General features: G+C 67.1%; 1 protein-coding gene across 1 annotated transcript in view; it reads left to right on the top strand.

Annotated features, from left to right (window-relative positions):
* The first annotated feature begins 2,836 nt into the window (after positions 1-2,836).
* The window catches only part of PIEZO1 (piezo type mechanosensitive ion channel component 1 (Er blood group)), a 35,373-nt gene continuing 24,904 nt past the window's right edge, over positions 2,837-13,305 (top strand). Inside the window, exons 1-3 of the mRNA XM_040443425.1 lie at positions 2,837-2,991; positions 3,820-3,929; positions 5,768-5,826. Of these exons, the coding sequence (XP_040299359.1) occupies positions 2,837-2,991; positions 3,820-3,929; positions 5,768-5,826 (324 nt within the window). The remainder of the gene's footprint in view (positions 2,992-3,819; positions 3,930-5,767; positions 5,827-13,305) is intronic.

The raw sequence follows: 13,305 nt of genomic DNA, 5'->3' as shown, positions 1-13,305 counted from the left end.
TTGGTGTCCCCCTCGAGCAGGTGCGGACACTGAGGCTCAGGAGTCACATGGGCACAGACCTAGAGCCAGGCTCTGGCCAAGGCTGTGGGGACTCCAAAGCCTCGGGCCCGAAGCCATCGGGCTGCCAGGTCGGGAGGAGGTCCCCAAAGGCTGTGGGATCTCTGGTACTTTCTGACCTGCGTGTCGTGGGCGGGAGCCCCACGGTGACATCTGTCTGCCCCAGGCAGCCTTCCTGCGACAGAGTCCGGCCGAGACGGGGTGGGGGGGGGGGGGGGGGGCCGGCCTGCCTCTTTCTCACTGCCAGGAAGGACCCACCGTCCCCGGCCTCCCCCGGGGCGGGGGTGTCTGACCCTCGGGTGTGGCGCTGGCAGAGGGCGGCCGTGCCCACCGCGCGGGGCCACGGGAGCCCTCCCGCCTTGCGGGCGCCCCTTCGCCGCGGCCTCTCGGGACCCCCTTGCATGGCTGCTGCTTGCTGCGCCGTTCGGAATTAGATTAGTTTCCATAAAAACAGGATGCCGTGGGTGAGCCGGCAGCGTGTCCCTCTTTTTCCAGGAACTGAACATATAGCTTCAGCCAGGCCTGCCCCGTCCCCACCCGCTGTGTCCCCCAGGGCATGGGGAGCCGCGCCGTCTGCTCTCAATGTGGCCACTTAATTGTTTCTCCTCTCGTCTGGGGAGTGTACTCCGTCACCGGGAGCCGGTGCTGACCGCCGTCCGAGGCTGGCGGGGCGGTGACACTGACCGGCCCCGGGCCCTGCCCCACGACCGCACGGAACTTCAGGCCTCGGTCTGGGGGCCCGTTGAACTGAGGCGGGGGTGGGGGGGAGCCGGGCCGGGGCTGAGGGCACGGCCGTCTCGCGTGCGGCGGGGGGAGCCGGGCCCTGACGGGCGGTCTGCAGCTAGGCCAGGAGGGCCCGGTCCCGCCTGGTGCTGTCACTCACTGTCTGAGGGGCCTTGGCTTGTGACTTCCCTCCCCCGTGAGCGGGCCGCAGTGGGGCCTCCCTCCGCCAAGGGCTTGTGCGGGGAGGCCAGCCCTGCCTCGGCCCAGCTGCTGGCACACACCGTGCTTGGCGCTTGGCGGGGATCTGGCGTACGGATGGGGGAGGGGCAGGGGGTTCCAGGGACGCCCGTCGCTTCCCCCGGGGCCTCTGGCATCCGGCCCCTCGGGAGCTCGGGCCCCCGCCCCTCGGCCAGTGTGCTTTTGTTCTCTCCGGCCCCAGACGGCTGCTGGAATGTCCCCTTGGAAATGACCCCGATGGGATTCTGGAGCTCCAAAGTGGCTCTTTCTGGAAGGATATCCTGAATCCCAAGCGTGTTTTTGCTGGCGGAGGGAGAGGATCGCAGGGAAATGAGCCACGGGCCCCGGACTCCGCGCCGCCCACCCTGTGGACCCCGCGCTGGCGGGAGGCACGGAACTTGGGCGCTTCTCTGCGGACACACCTCACAATGCAGGCGACTCAAGGGAGCGTTTGCGGCCCGGGTTCCGGCCGGGGAGAGCCCCACTGCTCGCGTCCTGTGCCTGGACGCTCGTTCGGGGCAGTGGGGGCTGGGTCCCTGCTCCGGAGGCTGGCTTCCTGGGGGCGGGGCCGGGCCGGTTGTTATGAGCGGACCGTGTTGATTTTTCCCTCGGTCGTTTCACGAGCTTGTTGAATTTCCAGAGAGCTCCTGGGGCCCCGGCACCCTGTCCTCCCAAGCCTGCGGCCACCTGGGCCCGGACTGCAGAGACAGGTGCTGACCGTCAGTACCAGGTGGGTCCGTCAGAGGAACGGGAACCAGTGGGACGCAGACGGATGCGGCATCCCGCAGGAGCACCGATGTGCCCGCGCGCAGACACGCGAGAGAGGAACACGTTTGCTCCGGGAACTGGCTGGCGCGGCCGTGGGGCACGCGGCCGGCTGGGAATTCGGGCAAGAGAGGAAGTGGCAATCCCCAGTCCGCATTCCACAGGGCAGCCCTGGAGAACGCCTTCTTTCCCAGGGGCCTGCTCTGTGCTCTTACGGCTTTCATCCGGTTGGCTCCGGATGGCTCCCGGAGGGTCACGGGCTGCTCTTAGGGATCGCGGGTTTCAACGTGAATCCTCGGAAGGCAAACCTTCCCCGCAGCTTGGCCAGGCTGAGGCGGAAACCACCACACGCCCGGCCCCCGAGGCCCGGTCCCAACCCTCCCGACCGGGCACTCGACCGCACAGGTGTGCTGCTTTGCGCATGGCGCGTGTGTGTCTCGTCACATCGCCAGGCGCCCTGACAGCAGGCACAGTCCCTGACCTCCCTGCCTGATCCAGGGAGCAGATAACATATCAGGGTCGCCTCGGGCCCGGCACTCGCTCACTAGGGTGGTGCCTTCTGGAGACAGGCCCTGAGCTGGGCGGGCGTCGGCTGGGCAGAAAGGTGGTCATGGCACAAATGCCCGTCGGTGCCCCCTTTCACAAAGGGGACACCGGGGGACAGAGCGGAGGGGGTGGAGCCAGGACCTGACATGGTCCCCTGCTGAAGTACACAGACGTGACGACAGCCCCCTTCCTCAGCCTCCGGTGCTGCCCCCCCAAGTTCCCTCAGCCCCGGGGAGAGCCGGGCTCCGAAGGGCCTGCGTCCCCCGCCTCTCACCTGGCCGGCCACCCCGCCCCCCCACCCCTGCCTGCCAACAGGAGGTGGCCAGAAGGCATTCCTCTCTCCTGCCGGGAAGGGCCCCCCCAGCAGGGCCAACCGGACTCTGCGGCCGTGTGTGCAAGCCACGCCGGACAGGCTGAGACTCGGGGTGCCGTGGGCTGGCTGAGTCACGGGGTGGGGCTCTGAGTCAGTGCCCCAACCCTGGGTCCTGGGCCCAGAGCTGGGGAGGAGATGCGGGTACCTGGTCGGCCCAGGGTGGACCCCCACATCTGGAAAGGCTGGCACGGCCTCCGGAAGGTGGTGAGCCGCCCAGAGACTCCTCTGAAGCCCGGGCTGTCCGTGGGCCTGGCTGCGGCGGCCGTCCGTGCAGTGGATGCCGTCCTGGGGTTTGTGGGGAGAAGGCACTCGCAGGAGAGCGGCTGGAGGCCAGAGGATAAGGGACCCCAGCATGCAGGGAGCAGAAGGTCATTGTCCTTGAAGGGTGCTCCCAGGTCACGCTGTGAGGTTGGGTGCTGCCTCAGAAGACAGGACGGCCTCCGGGTTGTGATGCAGTCACATTCCTGGGTTGGAGGAAGGACACCCTGGCTCCTTCAGTTCACCAGGCACTTTCTGGAGCGCGGGCCTTGGGTCTGTGGGGCGCGTCCCAGTCCCCAGAGACTCCGATCCAGCACCGACCGCGGGGCCCGGCCCCTCATAACCTGGCGAGCTTGAGAACCTGTGCTGGGACCCCTACCTTAAGGACCCCCACTCTCTAGATGGGTTATGCTAAGTGTTGGCCCGGCGAGGACCTGATAGGAAAACACGGCCGCCTTGGTTGGGGCTGTGGGAGGACGCGGTCTCCTGGGGTGCTATGCTGCCCTCCTCTGGGTCTCCTGTGAGCGTGGTCACCTCAGGGCCTTTGCACTGGATCATCCTGTGTGGGATCTCCGGGCCCGGGTCCCCCCTGCCCCCAAGGGGAGGGCTTCCTGGAGGCCAGTCCCAGCAGCCCCTCCCTGCTGGCTCCCACGAGACTTGTTCTCATTGACTCATTCATTGTTCCTTTGTGTCCACCATCGTCCCCAGGAGACTGGGCCCCTGGAGGCGGCGCTCTGGCTCCCGTGCCCTCCGCACGTCACTGGGCTCATGACAGCCTGACACACGATGGGCCGGGTCGAGTGTGTTTATTATTTGGGGTCTGTGGCGGGTGTGGACCCTTGCCGCCCTGTCTCCTGGAGCTCCGTGGTCCCCTCTGGCATCCGCACAGAGGACCGGGCCTCAGCGGCTCCGGGGGCGCTGTGGTCGAGACCAGGGGAGCAGCCCCCCATCTGGCAGTCTCTGCTGGGTGGTGAGTTCTGCCCGTGTGAGGCGCCGGGTGGCCCAGGGACAGGTGCACGGCTCGTGGTCCCCCGTGTGGTGTGGCCCTGGTGATGTCGGGCACCCCTGTAGGGGCAGGTCAGTCATCAACGAGCCCGGGATCCGGGGCGGTGGGGGGTGCGGTGCCCGCGGAGTCTCCGTTCGCCCGGAGCTCGGCATCAAACCCTGTCTGCTGTAGTCTGCTCAGCCCGAGAGGCCTCTGGACCCTGGGGTCAGCCAGCCGGAGGGCATCGGGACTTGTCCGAGACCCGGGGCCCCTCTGCACACTTGGGACAACCGGCGCCGTGGCAGGACGCCCTTGGGTGTTAGGACTCTGGTTCCTGCAGCCCCTCACCCTCAGGAGAGGCCCCACGGCTGACCCCCTCCCCTCACGCACCTCGTCAGACCCTCAGTCACGTGGAGGGCAGGGTCACAGCTGCGGCCCCCGCCCTCTGGGTGAAGTGCCAGTGGGTCATGGAGGAAGCAGGTCCCGCCGGCCCGGGACCACCCACCCCACGGGCCACATCCGCTTGGCACCCTAAGCCGGAGCTCCGGGTGTCACAGGTGTCACTCGCCCCGGCCTGAGCTGCCGGCCCGCTCTCTGCCCGGGGCCTGCGCCCGAGGGGCCGCCTGACCTGTGGGGTGCGAGTTGGCCGTCCGGGAAAGAACCCGCGGGGCACAGGGAACCACCAGGGCCGGGTCTCCACGTGGGCGCCCGGCGCAGGCCCCTGGCCACCTGGTCTGCCCTGCTCTGCGCGGAGCCCCTTTCCCTGTGGCTGGAGGATGTCCTGCTGGTCCCTGAGAAGTCTCGGTGGTGGGGACTCGGGAGGGCGGTGACCTGAGGACGTGCTGAGGGCCCTGGACGGGGCTGGCCCGTGCGGAGACCCACCCGGGGGGCTCTAGCCCGCCAACCCCCACGTGTGCCAGCCGCCGGCCTGGGGAGGTCGTGTTGTCAGCTCGCCCCTCCCTGGGGCCCCTTCCCGGGCCAGGCCCCCGAGCTCCGAGTGGCCCCGGTGGGGGTTGTTGCCAAACCCCGTCCTCGCAGAGGTGGGTGGGGGCGCCGCGTGGGGCCCGGTCCCTAAACTCTGTTCCTGGGCGCCCCGCCCCCCCGGCTGTTTACCTGCAGCCTGTGGCCTGTGCCTCCCGGGAGGTCCCTCCCTGTGGAATGCGGCCCCGCCCGTGCCTGGAGTCCGGCCTCCTCTCTGGAGGGTTCCTCTGGGCAGGGTGGCCGGCTGCTGACCCTTCACGGGAACAGAGCCCGCGACAAACACGACGTCTGAGGAAACGCAGGTCCTGCCCCTGGGTGGGGCCGCCTGAGTCTGACGTGAAGGGATGCTTTGCTGGTGGCACTGGGCACTCGGTGGGTGTCTGGGCAGCGTCCCGGGGAGAAGCACGGAAGAGCTGAGCCCCCTCCAGGCAGGGGAACGTGCTCCAGAGCTGGGGGCCAGGAGGTGGCCCCACTTGTGACACGTTGGGGTCAGAAGGCCTGTGAATGGTCGTAGGGGCCAGGCCACCCGCGCCGTGCACCCACCACTGGCTTCGAGGTGCCTGCCGTGCACGGCGGGGGCTCTTGTGGTGTCTGTTGGGTCCCCGGGTCCCCGGACACCATGCAGGTCATACCCCCACCCATGCTGTCCCTCTGTGCCCTGCACCGTCACTCCACAACGCCGTGCTCGCCTCGTTGAAGCCGTCCGCCTGGGGCTGCGTGTGGCTGGGAGGGCAGCTGGGCCGTGAGCCGTCAGGCGCCCCCAACCCGAGGACTGCGTGGGAGGACGTGGCAGGTGTCCCTCGTGTGGGGTCCCTCTGAGTTTGGCTCTCGGTGGCCGCCAGGCCCTCCTCAGGCCAGCCTCACGGAGCTGGTGGCGGAGGGGGAGGGGCCTGGCCGTCAGGTGAGCCGTAAAACCAGTGTCCCGGACCCCACGCTAATTAAACCTCGGCCGGTGGCTCGGGGCCCTGGGCTCTTGGCTGGGCTCCAACTAGGTAACACGGCGTTCTTAGCCTTGGCCCGCGGGGACCCTCGCTGTGCCCCCCTGCGGACTTCAGGCCAGGCTTTTCCTGTGAGAGGAGAGGGTCCTCGGTAGGTCCCTGAGTTTCTTAACTTCGTAAACCGTGAGGGGCTCCTGTGGCCGTTTCTCCCCCCACCCCACCCGTCGCTGGTGCCCCTGTCCCCGGGGCGGCGTCTGGCAGGTCCCACCCCAGGACCGTGTGGCGCTCTGGGGGCCAGAGGCCCCAACGGCCGGCGTGTGGCCGGTGCTGGAGTTGCTAAGGGACAGCGTGCCAGGCCCCTCAGCAGAGCTCTCTGGGTGGGGTGCTGCGGGGCGTACTCTGGAAAGCGTCTCTGGGGGGCGGTGGGCAGGTATTGGGGCGTTTGAGTGGAGCCTGGTCCCAGGAGGCCTGCGGGTGTGGCGGGCACAGCCCTCACTCCCCTCCCGCCCCTGTGCTCCGAGGTTCTGACCTCTAACCCTGCCTTCCTGGCCTTTCTGTGACCGCAGATCTTGTCTCTAGAGGGTACGGGGTGCTTGGATGGAGCCAGCTCACTACCGGGCCCTAGGCCCACCCCCCTCCTTCCTTTTCCAGAAAGATCCAAACCTTTGGTCACCCCGGGTCAGGGTCTGGTCCCAGCTTGGGGGACATGCTGCAGCCGTGGAGGCCGGCGGGCCCTGCTATCCGGGCAGCTCCGGCAGAGGGCAAGGGACAGCCCCTATGCCACGTCTGTCCCTCCTCCTCCTCCTCCTCCTCCCCCTCCTCCCCCCCCACCCGCCCGTCCCTGGCACAGGCCAGCAGGGTGTTACGGGCTTCTCCTCCAAGCCAAGTAAGGCAGGGTGAGCACAGCCTGGGGGACAGCAGGCAGGGGGAGGGTGGCGGGGCTGGGACCAGGACCCCCGCCCTGGGTTGGCAGCTGTCACCTGGGACTCTGACCTCCCGTCCCTGGGCTCCACCTGGCCTCCTAGGGGCTTGGCCCTGCTCGCCGCAGATGGCAGACCTGGAGGTGTGGGCCCCGGGCCAGGAGCCCCGGGTCTAGTCCCGCCCTCTGCCACAGTGCCCTGGGGACTCAGGCGACTCAGGCCCTTCCCGGCGGCAGCCCCTGGCGTGAAAGGAGAGCCCGGGTCACACGTCTGTCCCATTCCACGCTGTTCCCGCCAGGCTTTTCTCTTTGGGGTCACTTCACTTGTGAGCAAGTCCAGGACATGTGAGAATGTTCTCCCTAAGAGGAGGGGGACTCCCAGGGCCAAGGACCCTCCTGCACGGGCAAACGCCAACAGCAACTGGGCATAGACCTTTCCGGGACTTTTTGTTCATCTACGAGCCCAAATCGGGTTTCTGTTTCTCTCAAGAGGAATCTTGTGCGTGGACGGCCGGCTGCCATGTCCCACGGTGCCCGGCCAGCCCCCTCCTGCCACGTGCTGGGCTCCGTGCCCACTGCCTTGGTCCCCGGAGGGGCACAGCGGGATCCCTGTCACGTAGCAGCCGGGGACGCGGGCACAGGGAGGCCTGTCTCCTGTAGAGCTGGGCAGAGCCACCAGATTTCAGACCCGCCCCTTGGCTCGCATTTTCACTGGGGGGGGGGGGGGGGAGCCCGCGCCCCCGCGGGGGGTGGGGACGAGTTTGCTTGTCCATGGCGCTCTTCCTCCCAGACCACTGGGCTGGCGGCCTCAGCCCTTCTCCCTGTGACCCAGCAGCCCAGCCGGGGTGCTCAGGGCCTCACCCCTGTGGGGCACAGCTCGCAGAGGGGGAAGTGCCCCTCCCTCTGCCGTCCCGGCCGCCCCTGCGCCCGCAGCTGCCCCCTCAGACCTGCTGGTCCTGCACCGGCCCCCACCCCCCACCCCCGGCCCTTCCTGACCTGCACGGAGGGTCACCTGGGCCTGCACCATTTCCAAGTGGCAGGGTGTCAGCGCCGGTCCCCGGGAGCCCCTCAGCTTCCTCACCTGCAAAGTAGAGGCAGCCATCCTGCCCGTCGTAGGTGCCCGGGACAGTGCTGGCTGTGGCTCGTCCACCCTGCCCAGGCCCCTCGGCCTCTCCCTGGGACACTGTCCTTCCAGCTTGTGACACTGGTGTGGGCTGTGGCTGGAAGTCAGAGCCCCTGCCCCGTGTCAGCCATGGCGCCCGTGAGCCCTGGTCCCCGTGCCCACGCCGGCCACCGCCTTCCCACCCTGCTCCGCTCTGCTTGTGTCGCCGGCCTGTGGCTCACTGCTCAACCTGGCCATGTTTGTTTCCTCCCTGCCAGTGGTGCCGGCCACACCCCCTGCAGGGTCACTGAGGACCCTGCCGGCAGGTGAAGCGCCCGCCCGTCCCCCCGCCCCCACTTCCACGTGCAGACGTCTCGTCCACCCTGCTTTATAGATGGGGAGACGGAGGCTCGGAGCTCCGGCTCCCTCAGGAGGGAAGGGGTGGGGAAGGTCTGGGCAGTCTCCTGCCACCTGCCATCGGCCAGCCCCAGGGGACAAGGCCCAAGACCCGGGAGCCTGATCTGCAGCGTGGGCCCAGTGTGGGCCTCCGGGTGGCGTGAGCGGAGCAGTGTGTGATCGGCCCCGAACCTCCCCTCCCCTTCCTGACCTCACCGGCCGAGACCCCACTTCCCTCATCGACAGGCCCAGCGTCTGGTGGACCGCTTGCTGGGTGGGACTTCGGGGCTGTGCGGGGCTGCGTGGGTCTGTAAAGGGTTAAGCATGCGCTGGCTCGAGGGTGAGGGGGCCCGGCAGGAGGGAGTCCTTTCCTGCCGGGCAGGGCTCTCTTCCCCCCACCCCCAACCTATTGTTCCTGGCTCAGGAAAAGGCATATTTCCCCCATGAGGTCACAGGCCAGCCAGAGCTGCTCTCTTGGGGAGGTGGGAGCTGCCTGGGCAGAGCGGGGCCCTGTCCCTCCAGCCGGTTCTTCCTTCTCTGCTTTAGCCTGGGGCTGACGGGCACCTCCTCCACCCTTCCCCGAGTCTTGGCCGGCCTTCAAGGCCAAAAGAAATGCCACCTCCTCCAGGCCGCCTCCTCTGCGTGCACGGGCACAGTGAGGCCACGTTCACGGCACTCAGCCCGGCAGCCTCGATGGCCGCACGGAGGGTCCCAGAAGGCCCGGATGTGGAGCCAGGAGTCCAGAACTAAGCCCCGGCCGCCACCACCACGGAAGCCTTTCCTCTCTGAGGCCTGCGTCCTCCTCTGGACGGAGCGCATCGCGAGCGCTGGCCCGAGTTCCGCTGTCGAGGCCGGTTTGCCTGTGTTCCCTTGCTGGCCTCTTGCCCCGTCCCCGGTCCCTGCTCCCAGGGGAGGGTGGCCGGCCCGGCCGGGACCCGAGCCCCCTCTGCCACTCCGCCCACTGGAGGCAGCGGGCCCGGCTTTCCCCCACTCACGTCCCCTGGGCCGGCGTCACCCGCCCGCCTGGTGCCAGCTTCGGCGGACGAGTGAGGGACGGCAGCCGGGCCTCTGCGAGCTGGCTCCCTGCGGCGGGCCGAGACCTCCCGGCACCTGGGAGCCTCGTCGGGGTGGCTGGAGACGCCGTCTCCCACCCGGCTGCCTGCGGAGCCCAGACCGGACCTTCTGCCGGGCAGATCGCGCGTGTTGAATTCGAGGGCCGCGGTGGGTCCCTCTCGGGGCCGGGCCGCCCGGCAGTGCCCCGCCGGCCGCGCCTCTGGCTCTCCATCTCCGATTTCCTGCTTCGGGCAGATAAGCTTCTCAGAGATTCTTTCCCTTCTGCTCAGCCTGGTGTGGGAGAGGCCGGGGCCGTTTCCCACACTCCCAGGCTCCGGCCCGCCTGGCCCTCAGGTTCTGGTTCCTGACATCCTTCGCTGAACTCAAATGTTTATTTTCTTATTTTGGTAAAAGACACAGAACATAGGGGCGCCTGGCTGGTTCAGTTGGTAGAACATGCAACCTTTTTTCTTTTATTTTTTTAAATGTTTATTTATCTTTTTATTTTATTTTTTTTTTCAACGTTTATTTATTTTTGGGACAGAGAGAGACAGAGCATGAACGGGGGAGGGGCAGAGAGAGGGAGACACAGAATCGGAAACAGGCTCCAGGCTCTGAGCCATCAGCCCAGAGCCCGACGCGGGGCTCGAACTCACGCGAGATCACGCGAGATCTCGCGAGATCGTGACCTGGCTGAAGTCGGACGCTTAACCGACTGCGCCACCCAGGCGCCCCTAAATGTTTATTTTTGAGAGAGAGCAAGAGAGAGAGAGAGAGCCAGCACGAAGGGGGGAGGGGCAGAGAAAAAGGGAGACACAGGATCTGAAGCAGGCTCCACGTGAATTCAGGTCCCATGTCGGGTGTAGAGATGACTTAAAAAAAATTAGGGGTCCCTGGGGGGGCTCGGTTGGCTCAGGTCATGGTCTCTCGGTTCGTGGGTTAGAGCCCCATGTCGGGCTCTGCTGACAGCTCAGGGCCTGGAACCTGTTTTGGATTCTGTGTCTCCCTCTCTCTGCCCCTCCCCCTCTTGTGCTCTCGCTCACGCTCTCTCTCTCTCTCTCAAAAATAAATATTAAAAAAAAAACCACCCGGAACATGAAATTGGTCGTCTTAACTGTTTGTTTGTTTGTTTGTTTGTTTTTAACGTTTATTATTGAGAGTGAGAGAGAGACACAGAGTATGAGCAGGGGAGGGGCAGAGAGAGGGGGAGACACAGAATCGGAAGCAGGCTCCAGGCTCTGAGCGGTCAGCACAGAGCCCGGCGCGGGGCTTGAACTCACAGACCGCGAGATCACGACCTGAGCTGAAGTCAGTCGCTCAACCCACTGAGCCACCCGGGTGTCCCTAACCGTTTATAAGCGTGTGGTGCAGTGGTTCAGGTGCAGTCTCCGTACTGTGCAGCCGTCCCCACCACCCAGCCTCAGAACTTTCCATCTTCCCCAAACTCCGCATCCAGGAAGCACCACCGTCGCCTCCGCCATCCTGGCCTCGGGGTCCTGCTCCCCTAGAAACTGCTTCTGCCCCCGGGAGCCTCTACCCGGGGACCGGAGCAGGGGAGCCTCTGGGAGGTCACGGGGTGCGTGGTGGGGGAGGGGCCGAGGACGGGTGCAGGTGGCCGGGGTGTCGGGAGGATGGACGTGGCTTGGCTGGGACGAGGGAGTGCCGCCCTCTCTGGGGAGCCGTGGCGGGTCGCCGTGGCTCAGAGAGAGAGAGAGAGACGACCTGGGGGCTGGGAAGTGCGGCCCTTGGGGCACAAAGAGGAACGTGAGGAGCCTTTGCCTTAAACTCACTTCCCTCCTGCCTCTTGGGCCGGGTCGGATGGATTTTTTTTTAACGAAAATGTGCGCTTGCTGTACAACGTCGTATTTCTGGTTGAGCCAGTGCCACGGCCAGTGTATGATGGAGGGGGCGGTGCCCAGGCTTGGGGCGGCTCCGGGCGTGGAAGGTGACCTGGAGTGTCCCCCCCCCCCCCGGGGTTCCTGGGGCCTCCGCGAGGCTGGGGTGATAGGAGGGGCTTAGTCAGCGGTGGGTGGGACCGACTCGAACCCCGGCCCTGCACCTGGTCCTCCGTTCAGTGTGGCCCTCGGATGACCCTTCAGGCAGGACGTGCGAACCCCGTCGCACAGACGTGGGAACAGAGGCCTGGAGCTGCCCACGGCTGCACGGTCAAGGGTCTGCCCCCCAGGCCGCGGCCCCTCCTGCCCTCCCCCGCAGCTTCTCTGCTTGCCCAAGGTCCCGGCCTGGGGACAAGGCGAGGACAGGGGACAGGCAGAGGTGTGCGCAGCCCCTGCTGGTGACCACAAGCCTGGGCGTGTCGGCAGGTTCTCCCGGGTCTCAGCGGCCTGTGTTCTCCGGGAGCCCCTCCTTCGCCGCGGCCTCCAGGGGTAGGAGGGGCTCCAGCTAAGGCCTGTCTGAACAGCAAGGGGGCAGAATGGACCCCGGGGGAGACCTGTGCCCCCCCCCCCCCCCCCCCCCCCCCCGAGGGAGGAGGGATCTCCGTCGCCACCTGGTGACCGGAAGGTGCAGACCTGGCCACGCCCCCAGGGGTCCCCCTGCTCGAGACCCAGGTTGGGTCAGTGGCCTCCTCCCCGAGGCACTGTTATTCTAGCCTATCCTTTTCCCAGAGCAGATGCCACCCCTGCGCCCCCCCCCCCCCCCCCCCCCAGGAGGCGGTCTGTGCAGCCAGATGGGCAAGTTCAAGTCAGCTTGTTTGGGCTCTGGCTGTCCACACGGCTGCCACCTGGACGTCCGAGTCCTTGCGGGGTCGCGGCTCATGCTTGGGGGCCGGTGGGGGGGGGCAGAGAGTAGCTCCCGGGACAGCTTGTAAACTCTGCCTCTGGTGGGAAATAGAGCGGGCTCCGTCGGCTTAGCCACACGCGTCTGAGCCTCGAGGCCGGGTTGCTCAGGAGGGGACGGATTCGTGGTAGGCGTCGGTGCCCTCGCGGGCTGCGCCGTCCTCCCGGGCCGCTTGCCGCCGGAGGTGGTGGAGGAACGGGCGGCAGGGACGGCTCCGCCCCGGGGGCCCCTCCGGTGGTGCCCACCTGCCCTGCCAGCCCGCTCTCGGGCACCCCAGGAAAGGCTGAGCGGGCCCCCGGTTCCCTGGCGACGACACCCACATCAGGACATCATCCCCTGACAGGCCTTGGTTCCTGGGGCCCGGCCCAGCCCCGGGTCCCCCGGCCCCCCGGCCGCCCTCGGTCAAGGTAGCGTCCAGCTGTGCCGGGTGGAGGGCGTGGGGTCGAGGGCAAAGGCGGGGACAGGCCGTGGGCACACGCGCGGCTCTCAGAGGCGGAGACAGGAGCCAGGCCGCCGGCTGGGAGCCCCACGATCCCGCTCACGGAGAAGTGGGGCCGAGAGTCGGCGGGGTGGCTGGCATGTCCCTGCGAGCACGCGAGTGAGGGCTCTGAGCGCTGACTGCGGAGGTCAGTTGTGCTGTGTGCACCTGAAACTGTGGAATTTTACAAAGGAAGGAAAGTCAGCCACGTTGTCACTGTCCGCCCGTGGGAGCAGGGCACCCCTCGGTGCCCCTGAGACACGGGCGGACAGGACGAGGCCCCAGCATCTATCTGCACGAGAGGATCACAACATGGGACGTTGGTAAAAAGGACTAGTTGTAGGAGGACACAGTGTGACATTGTGTGTGCTGAGTGACAGGTGACACGTGTGGAGACATGGCGTGACAGCAGACATGTGCTCTGATGGGTGACACGTGTTTGGGGACACGGCGTGACAGTGGACATGTGCTCTGAGCGACAGGTGACGTGTGTGGTCTGGACACGGTGTGACAGCGTGAATCCTGAGCGATGGGTGACGTGCCACACGCTAAGTGAGGTTGCTCACACGTGGAAGGAGGCAGCCGGCCTCACAGGGTGACAAGCAGGCAGCGTCTGGGGGGGATGCTCTGTGGGGGCCGTACCGAGGCCCGGGGTTAGAGCGATGCTTAACGGGGATGTCCAGTGGACTGGGGGGGGG

This window comes from Herpailurus yagouaroundi, unplaced genomic scaffold (assembly GCF_014898765.1).
Source record: "Herpailurus yagouaroundi ecotype Mexico unplaced genomic scaffold, PumYag 190, whole genome shotgun sequence".
NCBI lineage: Eukaryota > Metazoa > Chordata > Mammalia > Carnivora > Felidae > Herpailurus > Herpailurus yagouaroundi.
Note: the sequence above shows the minus strand (reverse complement) of the source record. Positions and strands in the feature narration are given on the sequence as shown.